Below are 16,943 nucleotides of genomic sequence, written 5' to 3' on the forward strand. Positions count from 1 at the left end.
TGCCAGTATTCAAACCAAGAACCCACTTGCAATGAGGCAACAGTACTAACCATGACATGACTGTGCTTCTTTGACAAGTCTATACCCCCCCCCCCGTCGGTCTTCTGTGGTGGGGGGTGGTGGGGGTGGGGGCAAGACATCTCCACTGAAAAACACAACAGTTTGTGGTAGAAATTAGAGGGCTTGGCTGTTTAGATTTGTCTTTTGTTTTTAAACATTAAGCTGTGTTTGACCTTTTTTCCCCTACAGTTTTTACAGCACAAATTAGTTCCCTTACATTAATGACAATTTTAACCCAGTACCAATGTAAAAGTCAGTGTATTTGGTGTGAAATGTTTCAGAATGTAACTGGTTTAATTTCCTCCTTTCCACATTAAAATTACGGTGGATCACTGACAGTAAAAACTATAGCAATGAAAAAATGACAAATCTCAAAATCAAGATGTTGATAGAATGCAGCAATATTAATAATTACTCAAATGCTGCTAAATGTGTCCTTGAAAAAGTATTGGGATATAGTTCTAAATCACAGTTCAGTTTTGTTGTCAATTATACCAAATAAAACATCATGTTTATCACTTTTACATTATACCCAAGAGCATTATCCCTGCTGAAAATAATTAGAACAGGCCAAAAAAATAAAATAAATGAATAAATACATTAATAATAATAATAATAATAATAATAATAATTATTATTATTATTATTATTATTAGAAGTAGTAGTAGTAGTAGTATAACAATAGCATTAAATCAGGGATTTCTTTCTTATTCTTACCTTTTTATTCTCAAATCAGAATTCTCTCTTAAATACAGAATAGAATTTTAATTCTTTTTTTTTTTAATTTTCAAACTCTAAATCAAAATTATGACTTTTCCAAGAATTTTGAGAATGAATTCAGAGGCCTGACTTAAAAGTCTTTGAAATGTATTATACCTTGCTAAACTTCTCAGATTTGATCAGTGTTACATGTATTATCGTGTAACATGGATTTACAGAAGGAATGCATGTTTGATTTAAGATCAAGGTAAGAGGAAACATTTAAGGTCTAGGTGACCCACCCCCCAAAGCACAGGATTGTGAGTGTAACAGATCATATGTCACATAAATGGCATTAATAATTAAAAAGGTTATTCAGCTGAATGTCACTTACCTTCTGTTTTTTTTTTTTTATAGAGGATATTGATGATTTAAGACATTGACACAATATTAAATCAAGTGTGTCTTTTTTATAGATTGGAACAAATATTTTAGAATTTTTAGTAAATTATGGGGATTTCATTGTTTTTTTTTTTTTTTTTTTTTAATTTATTTTTTTTACATTTTTTAAAGTTAAAATAAACATGCCAATTTTTCTTTTATATTTTGCAATTTTTTAAAGATAATTGCAAATTTAATTTTTTAATCGCTGCAAATTTTCCAAAATATTTAATTTCCATTTTTGAACAAAAAACGTAGCAATTTTGAATCTGTTTGCAAACACATTCAATTTGGGGGGAATTTTTTAAATTTCAAAATTTTAGGAAGTTTGCAAATTTCTGCATATTTTTTCAATTTCATTTAATTTTTTTTTAAATATGTTGAAAATTATTGAAAATAAAAAAGACATTACTTGTACAATTTTACAAAAACAAAACAAAAAACAAAAACAAACGTGTTGTTTGTATTATTTTTCAGTGGATTTTTACAATGTATAGAATTTTATACACTTTTTCTTTTCTTTTTATTTTTTTTGTAAAGACAAAGTCGATTTTGTGGCTCCAAAATAACTTAAATCCAGGTGAGCTGGGGCAAAATGGCTCATATGAAAGTAAAGGTTGCAGATCTCTGATATAGGGGATACAAGCAAGGAGGTTTCAGAAAAATATATGAACGTAGCTTTTTTGACATCATGAAGATGAAATAAGACGACACCCCTCACCCCTTCTACTCCTCCCTCTCTGTCTCTAATTGGTCAGCCTCTGACAGGATTACACGAGTTTCCTCAATTGAACACAGAAGTTAGACGCTCGGACATCCTGCAGGACGCTCCGCCACCTTTGACAAACAAAAACACAACAAGGAAAACTCGACACCGGTGACTCGTATCTGCGTGCGGCTGAACCAGGATCGGATGTTTTTCAGTGACACGAGGAGACATCAGATCTGCTGTGCTGCTCTCATTGGATTAAATGTTTTGTGTGCTGCTGATGGTCGCTGCTGCTGTGAGCCCTGCAGCCTCCAGCACTAATGACTAATGTGGCTCCTGAATACACGCCCGTGTTGAGGTGAAGACAAACTTGGTTCTTTTTAAACCTTCAAGTCGCCACGATGACCCGAATTTTTTGGGATGCTTTTCTTCTCATAAGTGGTGAGTAGCAAATTCAGCTTTAAAATTTGCATTTTTTTGTGTGTCCATAATATAACAGAGATGTGAATGAATGTGAAAAATAGGCTTAAGGGTGAATGGGAGGTGAGTAAGCAATGTCCAATGTATTCAATCTTGGTCAATCCACTGGATAAATGCAATTGAGGTCATAAAACACTACTGTTGAAATGATAAGAAACTGTAGCACTCAAAATGATTATTTTAAAGGTCTTTGATCTAAACATGTCCCCAGTTGGCTTCAAAATAAAGTTGGTGTTTTATTAGATAAATTTATGTGTGATGTTCACCTTAAAGGTAAAAAAAGGGTAAAATTACCATAATTCATCAGATGTCATTGTTTCTGTCGTTTCTGGGACTTGAAACCAGCCTCTCTGAGCTGTTATCCTTCTCTGATTGAGGTTGCGTGTCCTCTCAGACAGGGCCTGCTGTATTTATAGTGCTTTGGTCTCATCCTTTAAGTGCTTGCTTGACCCTGTTACTATTGTTGGGTACTAGTTACTTAATGAAGCATCGATAGTGCATTGAAAACATGGTCACATGATCATATCTGTACTTCAAGAGATAAATGGGACTAACCTTTACTGTACAGGATGCTATGTGATGCATGGTTTCCCTTGAGTGATATTTGCTCATCCATTTGAACAAAAGCCACGTTTCGACATCTTCTTGAAGGTACTTTCAGTATGAAGGGGTTTTAAAAATCTGTGTATTGGTGTCAGTATATCTATTTCCACATCAGGACTATCACAGCTGTTATTTTCCTCTGCAGGATCTCTCTTTACATTTGGAGCAGGGCCAAGCAACTCAACGATCATTGATGCCAGCATTCCCATCAACACAAACTCAACTGTTTCTTCCAATGACACAAGAAGCAGCTTTGAAAACACTGACAGCAGAGGTGCAGCAGCCACAACCTTTGCAACAACAGCTGATCTTTCTCCAGGTACAAGTGAGGCATCTGAAAAAGTACAAAGAGGCTTGGACATACCTCTGTGTGCAGTTTTTATGGAGTCTTTATGCAGTATCCTCCTATAGGGTTTGTTATTTCTTTTTTATTTTCACATCAGGGCTGCAGCATGCTTCAAAAACTGGTTATTTTTCTGTTTTCGTAGGTTTCCTTGTTACATCAGGAGCAGATCCAGCTACCACTGAACCCAGTGTTTCAATTGAAACATTGTCCACTGCTGCCACTAACACCTCAACAAACAGCTCTGAAACAACCAGCAGCCAAAGCACAACCACCACAGTCACCACAAGGACTACATCAAATGTACTTCCAGTTAAAAGTAAGCTGAAGTGTGATTTTCTAAGTCAGATGCAAGAGAAAGCTTAAGGTAATAGTCAGCTAATTTTCTACATTTCAGATCAGACTGTCCTCATCCAGCCTTTGTCTCCACACTGTAAAGCTTCCCATTGAGCTGAAGTGCATGTGGACAGTGTGGCGCTCCCTGATAATTGATCCTCTTAGCATGAGCAGGGGCAGCAGTTGTAATAATAACCAAAGGTTATGAGCAGTATACACAAACCGGACATACCCTTGTTTCACGAGAGCTCAAGATTCAATTATGATTATGATGTGAAAAGCACCTAAACGTGCCCGAAAGACTGGTTTCCATCCCAGTGTCTCTCCTGTCTGGCTGCCAAAATCACATGGGAAGAGTGCGGGGTTGGTAGGCAGATGCCTCAGGGACAACAGAGGGCTTTCACAGAGTCTGAATGAAGGAGACAATACATGTAGGCTGCAATCCAAAAGCCCATTTACCGATGGAATGGAGTGTGTGACGAAGGCTGTAATGCAGATATCTGTCTGCATGCTCATCCTCCTTCCCACCCTGAAAACCACACTGTGCATCTGTTTGGCCTGCTTTGGGAACATTGACTTTTGTTTTGAGTCAGCTGTGTAGGAATTTGTCTGACTGTACAGCTGACCTGCAAGATTTGTCCTATTTTCTTCGTTTAGTGAGATATCTTTGTTGTGAGTGAAAAATGAGATGGCTGCTTGGATAAAGAGGTTTTAATATGTCATCTGTGAACTCTCTGGAGACCTATAATTTGAGTAAAGGCACAGAGGTTTTTGTTGGCAGTGTCTCATTGGGTCTTCTTCTTGACTCTAATTGTCCCTCCTAGGTACACTGAAAGATGTAAGCCAGTGCAAATCCACACGCAACTGGAGACAAAAGACTTCAGTCTGCCCTGGTGGCGTGGGTGTCAGCTTTAGGATTTAGTTCATGTTGTTGTTTCAGGTCCTTTCAGGCTTAGGCTGTTTTCACATTTATGATATTCACCTGTATCATGTTTTGGATTAGGATTCATTCTACTCTGATTATATTTGATAATGTTATTGCGGATACATTTCATGCCTTTAAGGAGGTGGCGCTCCACCAATACCACGAGAGACCTTTTCCTCAAAAAGAGCTGGCCTCCCAAAATTTGGCTGTTTCTCTATGAGAACTGATAGTGATTGAACCTTAGATATAATATTCCATGGTTATGCCCTAATGAAAATCCTGACAGCATCTTGTCTTACTTCTTCGCAGAGTTTGTGGCCGCAGCCGTTCGGTCTCATTTTGATGACTGTCCAGACTCACACCGCCATTTCTGCTTCCATGGCACGTGCCGCTTCCTAATATTAGAAGAGACGCCGGCTTGTGTGTAAGTTGTTTTTAATTTAAATGCCAACACTTTTGAGTTGACTTTTGTTCTCATTAATTACATCTTTAAGCTACTGCTTTGGCTTTCCAACCCACTTTTTCAAGTTTTTTTCAGGGTTTTTGTGCTTTTATACAGAGGACAGGACGATAGATAGAGCAGGAAACAGGGTGAGAGGGGTAAATGACATGCTGGAAATTGGCTGTAGTTTAGATCCAAGCCGGGGTATCCACTCGAGGGCTAGCCTCATAAAACATACAACCATCACGCCAGGTTAAAGCAGCGTTTCTTTTAAAAGTTTATATTTAATTTGAAAAAGACTTAAATTGAAAGTAATGCTTCTATATGACCTTCAACAGCGAAAATGCAACACGACTAATAATAATTTTAATCTTGCAGCAGGGAAGGTGTCAGATGAGATGAAAGATGGCATGCTGAAATGACAGCCATTTTTTTGTATTTTCTAAGATGCCTTTTAAAAAAGATTTTTTTTTTTGCTAGAAAGCACCACCAAAATATATGCAGAACAAATCAGCATGATGCATCACTTTGTCCACAGGGGGCACTAAAATTAGCACAAATCAAAAGATTTTCTATAGTGTCACTTTCAGTGCGCGTGACTGCTGCCAGAGGGAGGGTATCAGACTTTAGGGCTGACAGCACACTGAAGAATTAATCTTGTTTTTCTAGCTTCTAGCACAACAAAAGTAACAGTGCTTCTTTTTTTTAATCTTCTTTTTTTCTTTTTACACACATGAAGGTATCACTGTGTCCACCAAGGGCTTGAGTACTTATATAACTTTATGATAACTTTAATATATTTACTCACCAGAATTATTATGACTTTAAATTGTGACAAATTTTAATAGGTATGAGAAGTGTCTTTTTTATAATGACCCAAATTATCTCTAAGAAAAGTCTGTTAAAACTTCCCTTGTTCTTTTTTGAATGAAATTTTCATGTCCAAATCTGTTGTATTTGATAACGTGTACCATAAAATCTCATGTGCAATTTTGTTCTTCGGACACATCAACTTGATAACCAAAACAGTAGTTATTTAAGAGATAACTTCAAGTATTAGGATGTCCTTTCAGCCTATGGCATTGTCACGTCAGATAGCTTTAAGTGCCTTTAAAATTTAGATTTGTTATACTTTTTGTGCATGCTGTAATTTTGCATCCTTGTTGCAGGTGTCATCCTGGCTTTGTGGGGATGAGGTGTGAGCATGCAGACCTACTGGCTGTAGTGGCAACTAACCACAGACAGCAGACTGTGGCCACAGTGCTGGTGTTGTGTGTGATCGGCTGTGTCCTCATCATGGTGCTGTGTACACTTTTACAGTAAGTAATAACAATGACGCATTCAGATCTGAGCTCAATAACTAAAGGTCAAAATGAGCTGTAGTTGGAGAACAGGACAGAGAGTCAGTTTTATAAAAAAAATGATGGTGATGATTTTCGGAGATTGAATACCTGTGTCTTTGTTGGTGCAGCTGCTGGTGGAGGCAGGACTGTCGGAGGCGCAGCCATGCACATCATTACGCTACAGAGAAGCATGGAGCATCTTTCTATCCCTCTGAGAGTGGTGACTCATTTACTTTTTTCTCTAAAGACCATTATTTCCAAGATAACATTCCTATTTACAGAGCATTTATTGAATATACAAGTGTAGGCTATCGGTGGAGACTCAAACATAGCTATCCATTACATACCACACACTGGCTGTATAGGGGTCTATATTTGCAGATAAAAGAACATCTTATAAAAAACAGATGTGATCTGAGAAGAGAGAAAAGGTTACTGTATCTGGAAATTCAAATTTCAGCAAGTTTAAATTAAATAGAGACTTTTTTTCAGCTGCAGATGAACCCACCTTTTTGTATTTATGGCAGGAAGTTCATAATTTTAAGACCAACATGAAACAAAAAAATGTGTTTTTGTGTTAAAGAACCAGTATGTTGCCTAGAATGATGTGCAGACTAGTTTATCTAAAAATGAAACTCTGGGAGCATTTTTCTAAATTTGTCGTTGAAATAAAAAAAATAAAAATTTTGATCTTTGTCCATTAAACATCTTCTTTTTTGGTAAAGTTAAAAACACCTGTTATTTTTTATTCTTTCAGTGGTCTGAGGAGACGTCTTGCTGGAACATGAGCTGTTCAGCTTGTTAAGTTTCCCTCGTGCCCACAGACCTTCAGCATCATCCAAAGTGGTATTTAAATTTTCTATTAGAGCACAACAGGCCTGCTTGATGTGGACATCAACCACTCATGACTTTTTTCCTATTGACTACAACTTCGTACCTGTGTAATCTTAGGAACGTGCTCCTTGATTTGGAGGAAATGCATACAGAACTGCATCAGTACATCTGAAACTCTAAGGATGAAGCTGGTGCCAAATCCTGCAAGGAGAGGAGCTTTACACTTCCGTATTCTTGTTTGTGACTGGCCGAGAGGACATGAGGAATGATCTACAAGGCCATTTTCTATCCTGTGGTGGTTTTTGAATAGACACTCTGTTTACTTTGGAACTGCAGGGCAACAATAGTTGATTCACTGAAGTCAGACAACCCCAATTCCTCTTTTTGTCTTTTAATAATGCCACACATATTTCATCAGAAGCACAGAGGACAATTTTACGAACCTACGGTGGGAAAACTGATGCTTTAAAAACATTTTAGTGTCTGTTTTTAAAGAGGGGACTCACTTCACCTGACAGGGGAAGGAATTGTGAAAAGGACTGAATGCTGATGGATTAAAACCCTGCAATCAGTAGTTATACACAATGTTTAAAAAATCTTCAAATATGATCTGGTTACGCTCTTACAGGTAAGTTTGACTCCAGTATTCTTAATGAAGACATGATATCTGTCAGTTTATTCATTTTTATTCCTGACCTGTACTTGAATGTGTTCATACATCAGAGGTTATTTTATTTTGCGAGCTATGACTTTAATAACACGTGCACACAAACACACTGAAAGGCCATCTGTCCCTTGGCCCTCTTGTAGTCTTGCACTTTTCCTGCAAGCTTGCTCACTGTTCTTATGAAGTCTGCATTTATGGTACAATGAAGTCACGGGGAAATGGTGTTCACATGATGAGAGATGCCAAATACACTTCTTTCTAACTGCCTGAATGAGCACTGAAGGGAAGCGGGTTGTTACACATCCACTGCAGGATGCATGCACTTAAATCACAGTTTATACTTTTATAAGGACTTTTTTTATTTAATGAATCTTGTTATAGCATTGCCTCTGTTTTGAATTTCATTATGTTTTAAAGAGGAAAAGTCCTCTGGAGGGGAATTAATTTCAATAGATTTGAAGTCTTCTCTAAACTTCTCGAGTAGTGATTGGTAAAGGAATACAAAATAACTTTTAAAAACTGACTATAGAGTGTGTTTGCTATTTGCGTGACTGGATAGGACTTCCTTAAGATGAATGTGACGGGATTCCTTTGCTTAACGGCGCTGTGGGTATAAAATGCTTGTCCTTGTTTACAGTAGGTGAAATGTATGATATTTACATTCAGCATATGTGTAAATGTTTGTTTTCACAGCATTTATATGTAACTATTTAAACCACACAGGTATATACATATATATAAAAAACAAAGTCAAAACAAAAGTCATGTTGGAAGGAGGACCTTTATGTTCTGACTTTGTTGGATTTATATTGGAAGGCTTATGATATCTGTGTTTGTTTTCCAATGAATTAAAAATGCAAGTGTGTCTCTGTGTGTGTTGTGCACATTTTCCAATGTATGTGCTCTGTTTTTGTGGATTGTAATCTGATACATTGCGTGACAGTCTTCTTAATTCTTAAGCTCCTTTTATTTTCTCTCTTTCCTGATGCGCCGCTCTTCTATTTTTCTCTTCTACTGAATATTTCAGGACCAGAGAAATGCTGACATGAAACTCTGAACCTCTGGCGCTTATGAACAAAGAGCTGAACTCTTGAGTGCTTTTATAGCTGAAGGAAATGTTTCAGCCATTTTCTGTATCCCCATTGTGGGTCGTATTTATGTCTTTTTGACTTCACTGAATATAAACCCTTTAGAGCTATGGCATCTGTTCATTTCCATTTTATTCACATTATTCCTCTCTGTAGGGACATCTATCCTTTATACATCTGCATCTCCTCGGGTCTTCCCTTTAGCTCTCCCGGTATGAGGAGCTTCGGTTTGTTTCACAATCCCATTATGTCTGCAATTGGATTTCTGTGGAGTCCTTTAGATCCGTCTGGCTGAGCTACTAAACCAGCTTTGAATTAAGCAGCTCTTGTGGCTGCTTCCCTGAAGACACACAATAGCCTTTAACATACAAAGAAGCAGGATGAGAGGCACAGGACGTCAGAAAACAATGAAACAAACACAGAAAATGTTATGGGCAGTATATGCAAACATTTTTCTGATACACAGTTGGCTATGTTATCTCTGGGGTCAGAAAAATCCTCTTAAATCCTTTAAATCTGATTTTGGCTAATGTCAATCCCTGTCCTTTATAAGAGGCTGAAGCTCTGCTTTGAACTGAATATCACTTTGCTCTTTTTTCTTTCTGTTTCCCCTTTTTGTGCTTTTGATCCTGCGCCCAGTTCTCTCAGTATCTGCCTCTGACCAGATGGTTTAGAATGAGAATATGTATTTAGTATTTGGGTGAAGCAACCCTGCCCTGTTTACTTCCACTAAGCTCTACAACAAACTATTAGGAATGATGGAAGCATTGAGTCAAAAGGTCAGTCCTAACCAAACTACACATCATGATATTTCAGTTAATGCCCCTTTATCCATAAAGTTTGTGTGTTATTAAAATCTTCAACCATCCCTGCTATTCCCTTTCTTACACTCCTCTTAACAGTTCACAGCAGATGCTCATTCCAGTGTGAGAGTTTGAGACCTTGAAATTCATCTGCCCATTCAAATGGTGAACAAAGGAGACCTCTCATGGAATAAACAAACAAAAAACTGCAACAACAACAAAACAATCACATCAGCTCAAATTGATAAGGTCAGTTTAATTTTTTCTCAGGGCGTTGCTGATCTTTTCTTCAGGGACTGGTCAGGAGGATCAGCTATTTAGTGACAGACAAATCAGTGCTTGTGTGTGTATGTGCCATTTTGTGGCGAATCTTGCACACCATAGGATTGTGCTGCCTGACATTAATGTACATTATCGTGCATATTAGTTACTGTATGAGAGTTGTAAGGTGTTGCAGGTCAGACTTGTTTTCTGACCATTTCTATCTTGTGGAGGTTTTTTTTTTTTTTTTTTTTGCATGCTAGTGTGTTCCCCTAATCAGCCATGTCCAGGGGTCCTTAAGTTGAATTATTTTATATTTGTGCAGCTGAAAATGATTGCTTTGCTTCCTGCATTTCACGAACATATACTCAGCATGATAGGTTAAGTAATCTAGGTGCTTCATTAAAGTGCAACTGAAAGGACGGCACTTTGGGGACAACCATATTGAGACAACTTTAGCAACTCTAAGAATTTACCATAGAGGATGGGTCTCTTAGTTGTGTTAGACAAAGAAAAAAATGCCTTTCTAGCTCTATAAAATGTTAATTTAACTAACTTAAGTCTTTAGAATTTTCATTATAAGATAAAAACAGCATACCAGGACAGACTTGTGTTTCATAAATATTGATCCCAGTTTATTTACAGTAAAAGTGCATAATTAAAACAGTAGGTTTTACTTTGTAATCCATGATTTTCTTCCTTTTTCAACAAAAAAACAACGTTTTTTTGTTTTCATGTAAAATTTCTGAAGTGGCAGAGCTCACCGGGTTCAACATTACCTGAATTTGGTTCCTAAACTGAAGCACAGTTTGAATAAGTAACTTTACTCATAAGCAGATATGTCCAGCTTTAGTTCATGTGCTGCTGAAGCCGTGATGGCAGTTCCTCCAGGGAGCAGAGACGATGCTCTATAGGAACATCAGAGTTGCCGTAAGTGTTATGTCTGTCCAATAGGAAGCCCTGAATTCCCACAGAGCGAGATGCAACGTAATCTTTCTCATAGTGGTCCCCTATGTGGGCTACACAAGCAGCTGGTACACCACATTTTTGCAGCGCTAGATCAAAGATGACAGGACTAGGTTTTGCTGTGCCGGCTTCCTCTGATGTGATCAGAAAGCTGAAGTAAGAGAGAAGGCCACAAACGCGCAAAATCTCTTCCAGGCGACGATCAAAGTTTGATACCACGCCCAGCTTCAGTCCCAGTGAGGAACACCTCTGGAGGGCCATTTCTGAGTCTGAAAATACCTGAAAACAGGGACATTGTATGTTTACAGGTTACCACCAACACAAACAGTTAAATAGGATGCAGATGTTGAATAAAAGGTTAAAAAGAATCTGTGATGACAAGTAGAAACTTTTAAATGCTTGGTATTTTCTTCTTCACTTGTTTAAAGACTGATTTTCTCTCTGATTTACCTAAATAGCAGTTTTTATCATTTTAAAGCAGACTTATCCATTTACATTTTTATGCTTTCTCCTCATTACCTCCCAGTTTTCTGCATTACAGAAGTTGTGATAAAGATTCTGAGCCATAGTATTCAGCAGGGCTGGGTCCTGCACTCTGCACTTGGAGAACGTGCCCCGGACCACCTCCATCCACCAAGACTGACCGTCAAGGCCCTGAGAGATGCCGTAGTTAGGGAATTTCTTGGACTGATGTCTGTATGTCTGGCGAAAAGCAGCTTCAACCTCCACAGGACTGAGTTTCAGGCCCATTCGCTCAGCTTCCTTGCAGTACTGCTCTCCCACAGAGGCTCGCACCTTCAGTAGGGTGTCTTTCACATCCCACAGCACCCAGCGCAGAGGAGCTCGCATTACACCTAGGGAGAAGCACAACAGACATCTGACAGAATGTTTGAGAAAAACAAAGAGGTAGTGATTCAGGAATTATTCAGATGAACAAAAAAGCCTGTGTCGTAGGTCATTGACATTGGCTCTGACTTCTCAAAGGCCGTAGAGCAAGCTCAGGTAATTATAAAGGCTTTATTTAAAGTGTTAAGATTTCATATCTGAGACTGAAAGCATTATATACATTAAACTATCTCCGGCTGGTCAGGTGCTTTCCCCGTGAGAAATTTTAAGCTTAAGTGTGCTCCCCAACCCCGGCTTTTTCCCGCAGTCAAATAACCAACTCATCAAGTGAAGTGGGCTCTTTCACTGCAATTAGGTGTGAATGTGTGTATGAAGAGTTGTCTGTCTCCACGTGTTTACCCTGTGCTTGACTGGCGACATGTCCAGGACATACGTACCCCGCCCATTCCCAGCAGGTGTCGGACGCATGAATGAATCTATCAACACCTATCTGACTGAAGTTAAAGATTATCTCAGGGTTAATTTAAAACCCTACAGACTGACACTTTTACATGAAACAAGTCAAAGCGGTGACAGTGAGTACGTCACTGAAAACGTTGACGTTACCTTTCTACGCAAATGCCCTTGTAAGTTATTTATTGTTAGCATTAGCCAACGTTACAAAGTTAAAGCTGTTTTATGGCTACATGACGGTACGGTATAAATCTGCTTCTGAAAAGATTTCACCGTCTATGAAAAACAAGTTTGAAACTGTTAAAAACGTTACCTATGTCAAGTCTCTGAAATTTTGAATGGATGTAAACAAGCCACAGCGAGTGCCAGCCAGCCACTGAATTCTTCTTCGCTGGAAGAACTCAGGGCAGATGGTGCCATCTACTGGAGTGTACTGTCACTCAGCGTTCGTTCCTTTTGTAAGTACTCCCAAATATTATGTATTTTTTGGCAGACCTATTTCATACTATTATTTTATTATTTTAATTCTCTCTATAATGGATGCTTACACCTTCAAAACAGCATATTAACAATGTCTCATCGTTTTACTGTATCGATTTATACACCCACGACAGTAGGCGGCAGTATGTCCGAAGAGAAATACCAAACCCTAACTGAATAGACGTGTACGCATGCGCGCAGTTCAACACACCGGTTATTGCAGCCATGTGAAAGCAAAGCAAAACAAAACGAGAAAAATGTGGAAGGATGTTGCTTTATAAGTCTTCATGAGGAGTCCAAAATAATTTATGGTTCCGATACAATGGCAACCACGGCTGTCCGGGTGTTTCGGCAGTTAGAGGGTATTTTTTGTGTTTACAAACCATCTGGCGTGCACTGGAAACTCGTGAGGGACACTATCGAGACAAATCTTCTTAAAGGTGAGGTTATCGTAGCCTTTAAAAATACAATAATCACATAGTCTACGCTCGAAAGATTCCACTGTCTACAACCAATATGCAGGTTGGCATCTGACAAGTACCAACATTGCTGTTTGCCTTGTAATCACTTGACCCCTGTATGTGTCACCTTTAAGGTTTAAACGCAACACCATCCCAGCCACTTCCCCAGGAGGTCCGTTTCTTAGCTCTGGAATCCGGTGACAGTGAAGCACCAAAGGGACTCACGTTGTCCGCAACGGCTGTGCCAGTACTGTCAAAGCATATTCGTGGTACGTATTTTCTACATGAAGAAGCACAAGGATGCTTCATTTTGCCGGGTCACACGCACATTGACGGTAGCTCTTAAAACAAAATGAATAGAATCTAAATGACGGTGTGCTCTCAAAATAAACAGATAAGTCACATAAACATTCATATTCGACCAGACAGGTTGATCCTCTCTATTTTCTTTATTTTTTAAAACACACGATCAGTTTTCTCTCAGATATCACGGGGTGAGGTCCCTTTGTAGATGCCTGGTGGCCTCTTGATGTTCAGCTGAAATCAAAATTAACATAACAAAATCAATATATAAGTTTTAGGGCTAGTTGTCCAGTGTACTTATAATGTTTGCATATTGTGTTTTTTTGCATGTCCCCAAGTAGTTGGTGATAAACATGGTGTCAAACTGAGCCTATATATATATATATATATATATATATATATATATATATATATATATATATATATATATATATATATATATAAGTAATGTCATTCCCATATAGTACTGTTGTGGACTATCTTACAAAAACAGTAATTACATTCTGGACCAATGGGCCTGGGGAAAGTCAGAAGTAAAAGCTGATTCTATTTTGAAATCCTGATTGATGCAAAATGAAGAATTGCAGATTTTATTTGTGTTCTAGTAACAGGACCAGAATTTCAGCACATCAAAGTTGGAGTAGGACATCGCCTGGATTCGTTTTCTTCTGGTGTTCTAGGTACGTTTCACAGAACGGGTCACATGAAAGCACTTATTTGTTTCATCTGCTGCACTGATCATTTTCTTCTCACATGTTTAACTTCAGTTCTTGCTGTTGGGAAAGGGAACAGGATCCTGAATGATTTTCAGAGGGCACAAGTCACAAGGGTAATATATGAGTTTTTTTCAGGCTTTTCTGTGAGCTATACATTAAAAATAGATAATACTCAAATGTTAAGTGCTTTTACTTATCTTACAGGATTACACACTGGAGGGAGAATTTGGAACTGCAACAGATGACTTCTCACATACAGGCCGAGTTGTTGAAAGATCGACTTATGGTAGGATAGTTAACCGTTTTCCTGTAAATTTATGTTTCTCCACCATCACCTAAGTTTATAACATTCAATGGCCATCCAATATCTAATGTAAATTCATGCTCCTGTTTTTTTACAGCCTTTGTTATCTTAGTTTTTCTGTATTTATCATACTTAGCAATCAGACCTAACCACTTTTTTTCTCTGACATGATCTGTGAAATAGACCATATCACTCAGGACAAGCTGGAAAGAGTCCTGGCAGTACTGGAGGGAGCCAATCAGAAGGCCTTGTTAACGTAGGCTATTACATCTAATCTTCATTCATTTTTTATCAACATCATATTACTGCTTTTCCTCTCTGTGCTTTACTTTTTAATGACCTCCCCTCCGGGCAAAAATGATCCATCAGTACACAGAGTGCTCTCAGCAAGTCCACTTTAAGGTACTGTATAACTACTCTTAACACCTTAGGATGACTGTTATACCTTTCTAATATCCTGTAAAGGTATTCCAACATCGACATGCGCTCACAAGAAGCCTATGAGATGGCTGTGCAAGGTTTACTTGTTCCAGATGGAAAATCGCCGCCCATTCTGACTGGCTTACGTTGCACTCACTTTCAACCGCCAAACTTTACTTTAGGTAACTTAACAAACTGGTTCCACGGTTTCAATAATGCTCATTTCTGTGATGCTTAGTAATAATATCTGATATTTTCTCTGTCTTTTATTACAGAGGTGCAGTGTCTCAATGAAAATCAGAAATATTTATGCAAAGTTGTACATGAGATTGGTCTGGAGCTGCGCAGCACAGCAGTGTGTAAAGGAGTCAGACGGACCAGAGATGGCCCTTTTACCCTACAGGACGCTCTGACCCGACACCAGTGGACTGCATTTGATGTAAAGAAGGCCATTAAAAAATACCAGTTATCTAAGAAGGGCAAAAAACATCCACACTCACAGACCAAGGACTCAGGGTCACAGCTACCAGAGGTAAAAGGAACAAGAGATGAAAATGAATCAAGCAGCAACAAAGCAGCAGCAGGTTGAATATTTCGAACAAGCCACTGAAATGGACTCAATTTCAGAATAAAACAGCTCCACTTCTCACCTCTGAGCCTGAACCCTGCATCACCTTGGTTACTGAAAGACAAAATGTGCTATATTTTTTTATTTCTGCCTTTTTCCATCACTGAAGCAATTTGTTATAACCTGTACAAAGTTGCATATTTTCCTCCCACTTTGTTGAATTTGAACAGGCTTTCACGTTCCCTAGATTCTAATAGAGACATGGAGGATTTCATTAAATTGGAGAAAAAAATATTTCTGTTGTAAGGTTGTGCTGCTACTTATCATATTTTCATGCATGTATAGAAATGATGTACACATAGCGTTAAAAGTGACTTCAGCCATCTTTAGAGGCTTTAAGGTTAAGCAGTGTGTGTGTTTGCGTCTGTACTCTACCATGTGTTACTTTTCGGGCTTGTGTTTTAATAATTTAGGAGAAAGCTGTAATGTTTAGACTGACTGGATGTGACTTATCAAACTTTAAAGAACTATCTGCTGTAGCTTTGTGTCTCTAATGTCTTGTTAAAACCAAAGATAGATCAACAAAGGGCTGCTGATCAGCTCCTGTACTGTGGGAAAGTCTAATTTTTAGAATATGTTCCACAAACTTAAAAAGCTGCTGCTTGAATACTTATTTTGTCTTGGTTTTAAAACCAAATCAAGTCCTTGTTAACTGGAAACATTTGAAACCTGATGGAGTATTTTGAAATAACTCACTTGCTTATCTAATGTTTGGCATTTGACAGAATGTTCTAGCCTGTAACTGTTGTATCTAATGAATTCAAGACAAAAGCAATATAATTTTTTAATGGGTAAAAACTAGAGCCAGTCGCTAATATCAGATTCGTTGTTCTTGATGTTGAAAGATTCTGGCTCAGCATTTGTTTCCCACAAAAGCTCCTTTGGGATGTTATAAGTTATTGCAGTGGCGCCGTTATTGTCATGCTTTTCATACCAGTGAAGGATGTGCTGTTCCAGCAGGGACACTGCTGTCTTTGTCAACAGAACTTCCACAAGGACACAAGTTAACGACTTGAATTTGGACTCATTGTTTTGCAGATTTAATGAGCATGACAATGACATCAGGTATTTAGCAACAAGTCAGAAAAATAAACAAAATAGTGATTAAACCTATGCACTTAAAAACTGGGGACTATTTTATTTACGTCACAAACAGAGGCTGTTATTTTGCTGTCAGTGTGTAATCAAGCCAAGATGTAGATAAAAAGTCAAGTATAACAGCAACAGAGTCTCAATTTTTTGTGGAATTGTGTATCTGCTTTTTTTTTTTAGCCTCAATAGGTTATTTGCTTTTCAAATTGTGTATAAATTAAAAAATAAATAAAAACGAAA

General features: G+C 38.1%; 3 protein-coding genes across 8 annotated transcripts; 2 read left to right on the forward strand and 1 right to left on the reverse strand.

Annotated features, from left to right (window-relative positions):
- The first annotated feature begins 1,971 nt into the window (after positions 1-1,971).
- On the forward strand, positions 1,972-9,036 carry tgfa (transforming growth factor, alpha). Of its 3 annotated transcripts, XR_012598539.1 has the most exons (8): positions 1,973-2,350; positions 3,138-3,311; positions 3,481-3,654; positions 4,906-5,020; positions 6,208-6,357; positions 6,510-6,601; positions 7,139-7,227; positions 7,333-9,036. XR_012598539.1 is itself a non-coding variant. In XM_074674980.1 (7 exons), the coding sequence occupies exons 1-7, from the start codon at positions 2,311-2,313 to the stop codon at positions 7,144-7,146; spliced, it is 753 nt and encodes a 250-aa protein (XP_074531081.1). In that variant the 5' UTR covers positions 1,973-2,310; the 3' UTR covers positions 7,147-9,036. The 3 variants fall into 3 exon arrangements, 2 of the variants coding, with proteins under 2 accessions (XP_074531073.1, XP_074531081.1); XM_074674980.1 differs by having other exon boundaries at positions 7,139-9,036; XM_074674972.1 differs by lacking the exons at positions 7,139-7,227; positions 7,333-9,036 and having other exon boundaries at positions 1,972-2,350; positions 6,510-7,042.
- A 1,616-nt stretch (positions 9,037-10,652) lies between these two features.
- On the reverse strand, positions 10,653-12,730 carry hdhd3 (haloacid dehalogenase-like hydrolase domain containing 3). 4 transcript variants are annotated; one of them, XM_074674907.1, is made up of 4 exons: positions 12,453-12,585; positions 12,284-12,340; positions 11,496-11,854; positions 10,653-11,279 (listed from the first exon to the last, which is right to left on the reverse strand). In XM_074674907.1, exons 2-4 carry the CDS (start codon positions 12,312-12,314, stop codon positions 10,884-10,886), a joined length of 786 nt encoding a protein of 261 aa, XP_074531008.1. In that variant the 5' UTR covers positions 12,315-12,340; positions 12,453-12,585; the 3' UTR covers positions 10,653-10,883. The 4 variants fall into 4 exon arrangements, with proteins under 4 accessions (XP_074531008.1, XP_074531023.1, XP_074531030.1 ...); XM_074674922.1 differs by lacking the exons at positions 12,284-12,340; positions 12,453-12,585 and adding an exon at positions 12,613-12,730; XM_074674929.1 differs by having other exon boundaries at positions 12,246-12,589.
- A 211-nt stretch (positions 12,731-12,941) lies between these two features.
- On the forward strand, positions 12,942-16,502 carry trub2 (TruB pseudouridine (psi) synthase family member 2). Its single transcript, XM_074670151.1, has 8 exons — positions 12,942-13,219; positions 13,375-13,509; positions 14,149-14,223; positions 14,311-14,372; positions 14,464-14,545; positions 14,747-14,819; positions 15,029-15,165; positions 15,259-16,502. Exons 1-8 carry the CDS (start codon positions 13,102-13,104, stop codon positions 15,570-15,572), a joined length of 996 nt encoding a protein of 331 aa, XP_074526252.1. The 5' UTR covers positions 12,942-13,101; the 3' UTR covers positions 15,573-16,502.
- The last annotated feature ends 441 nt before the right edge of the window (positions 16,503-16,943 follow it).

The sequence above is a fragment of the Halichoeres trimaculatus genome, unplaced genomic scaffold (genome assembly GCF_033239565.1).
Source record: "Halichoeres trimaculatus isolate MK-OKI-2021-1 unplaced genomic scaffold, fHalTri1.1 fHalTri1_scaffold_1, whole genome shotgun sequence".
In the NCBI taxonomy this organism is placed as follows: Eukaryota; Metazoa; Chordata; class Actinopteri; order Labriformes; family Labridae; genus Halichoeres; species Halichoeres trimaculatus.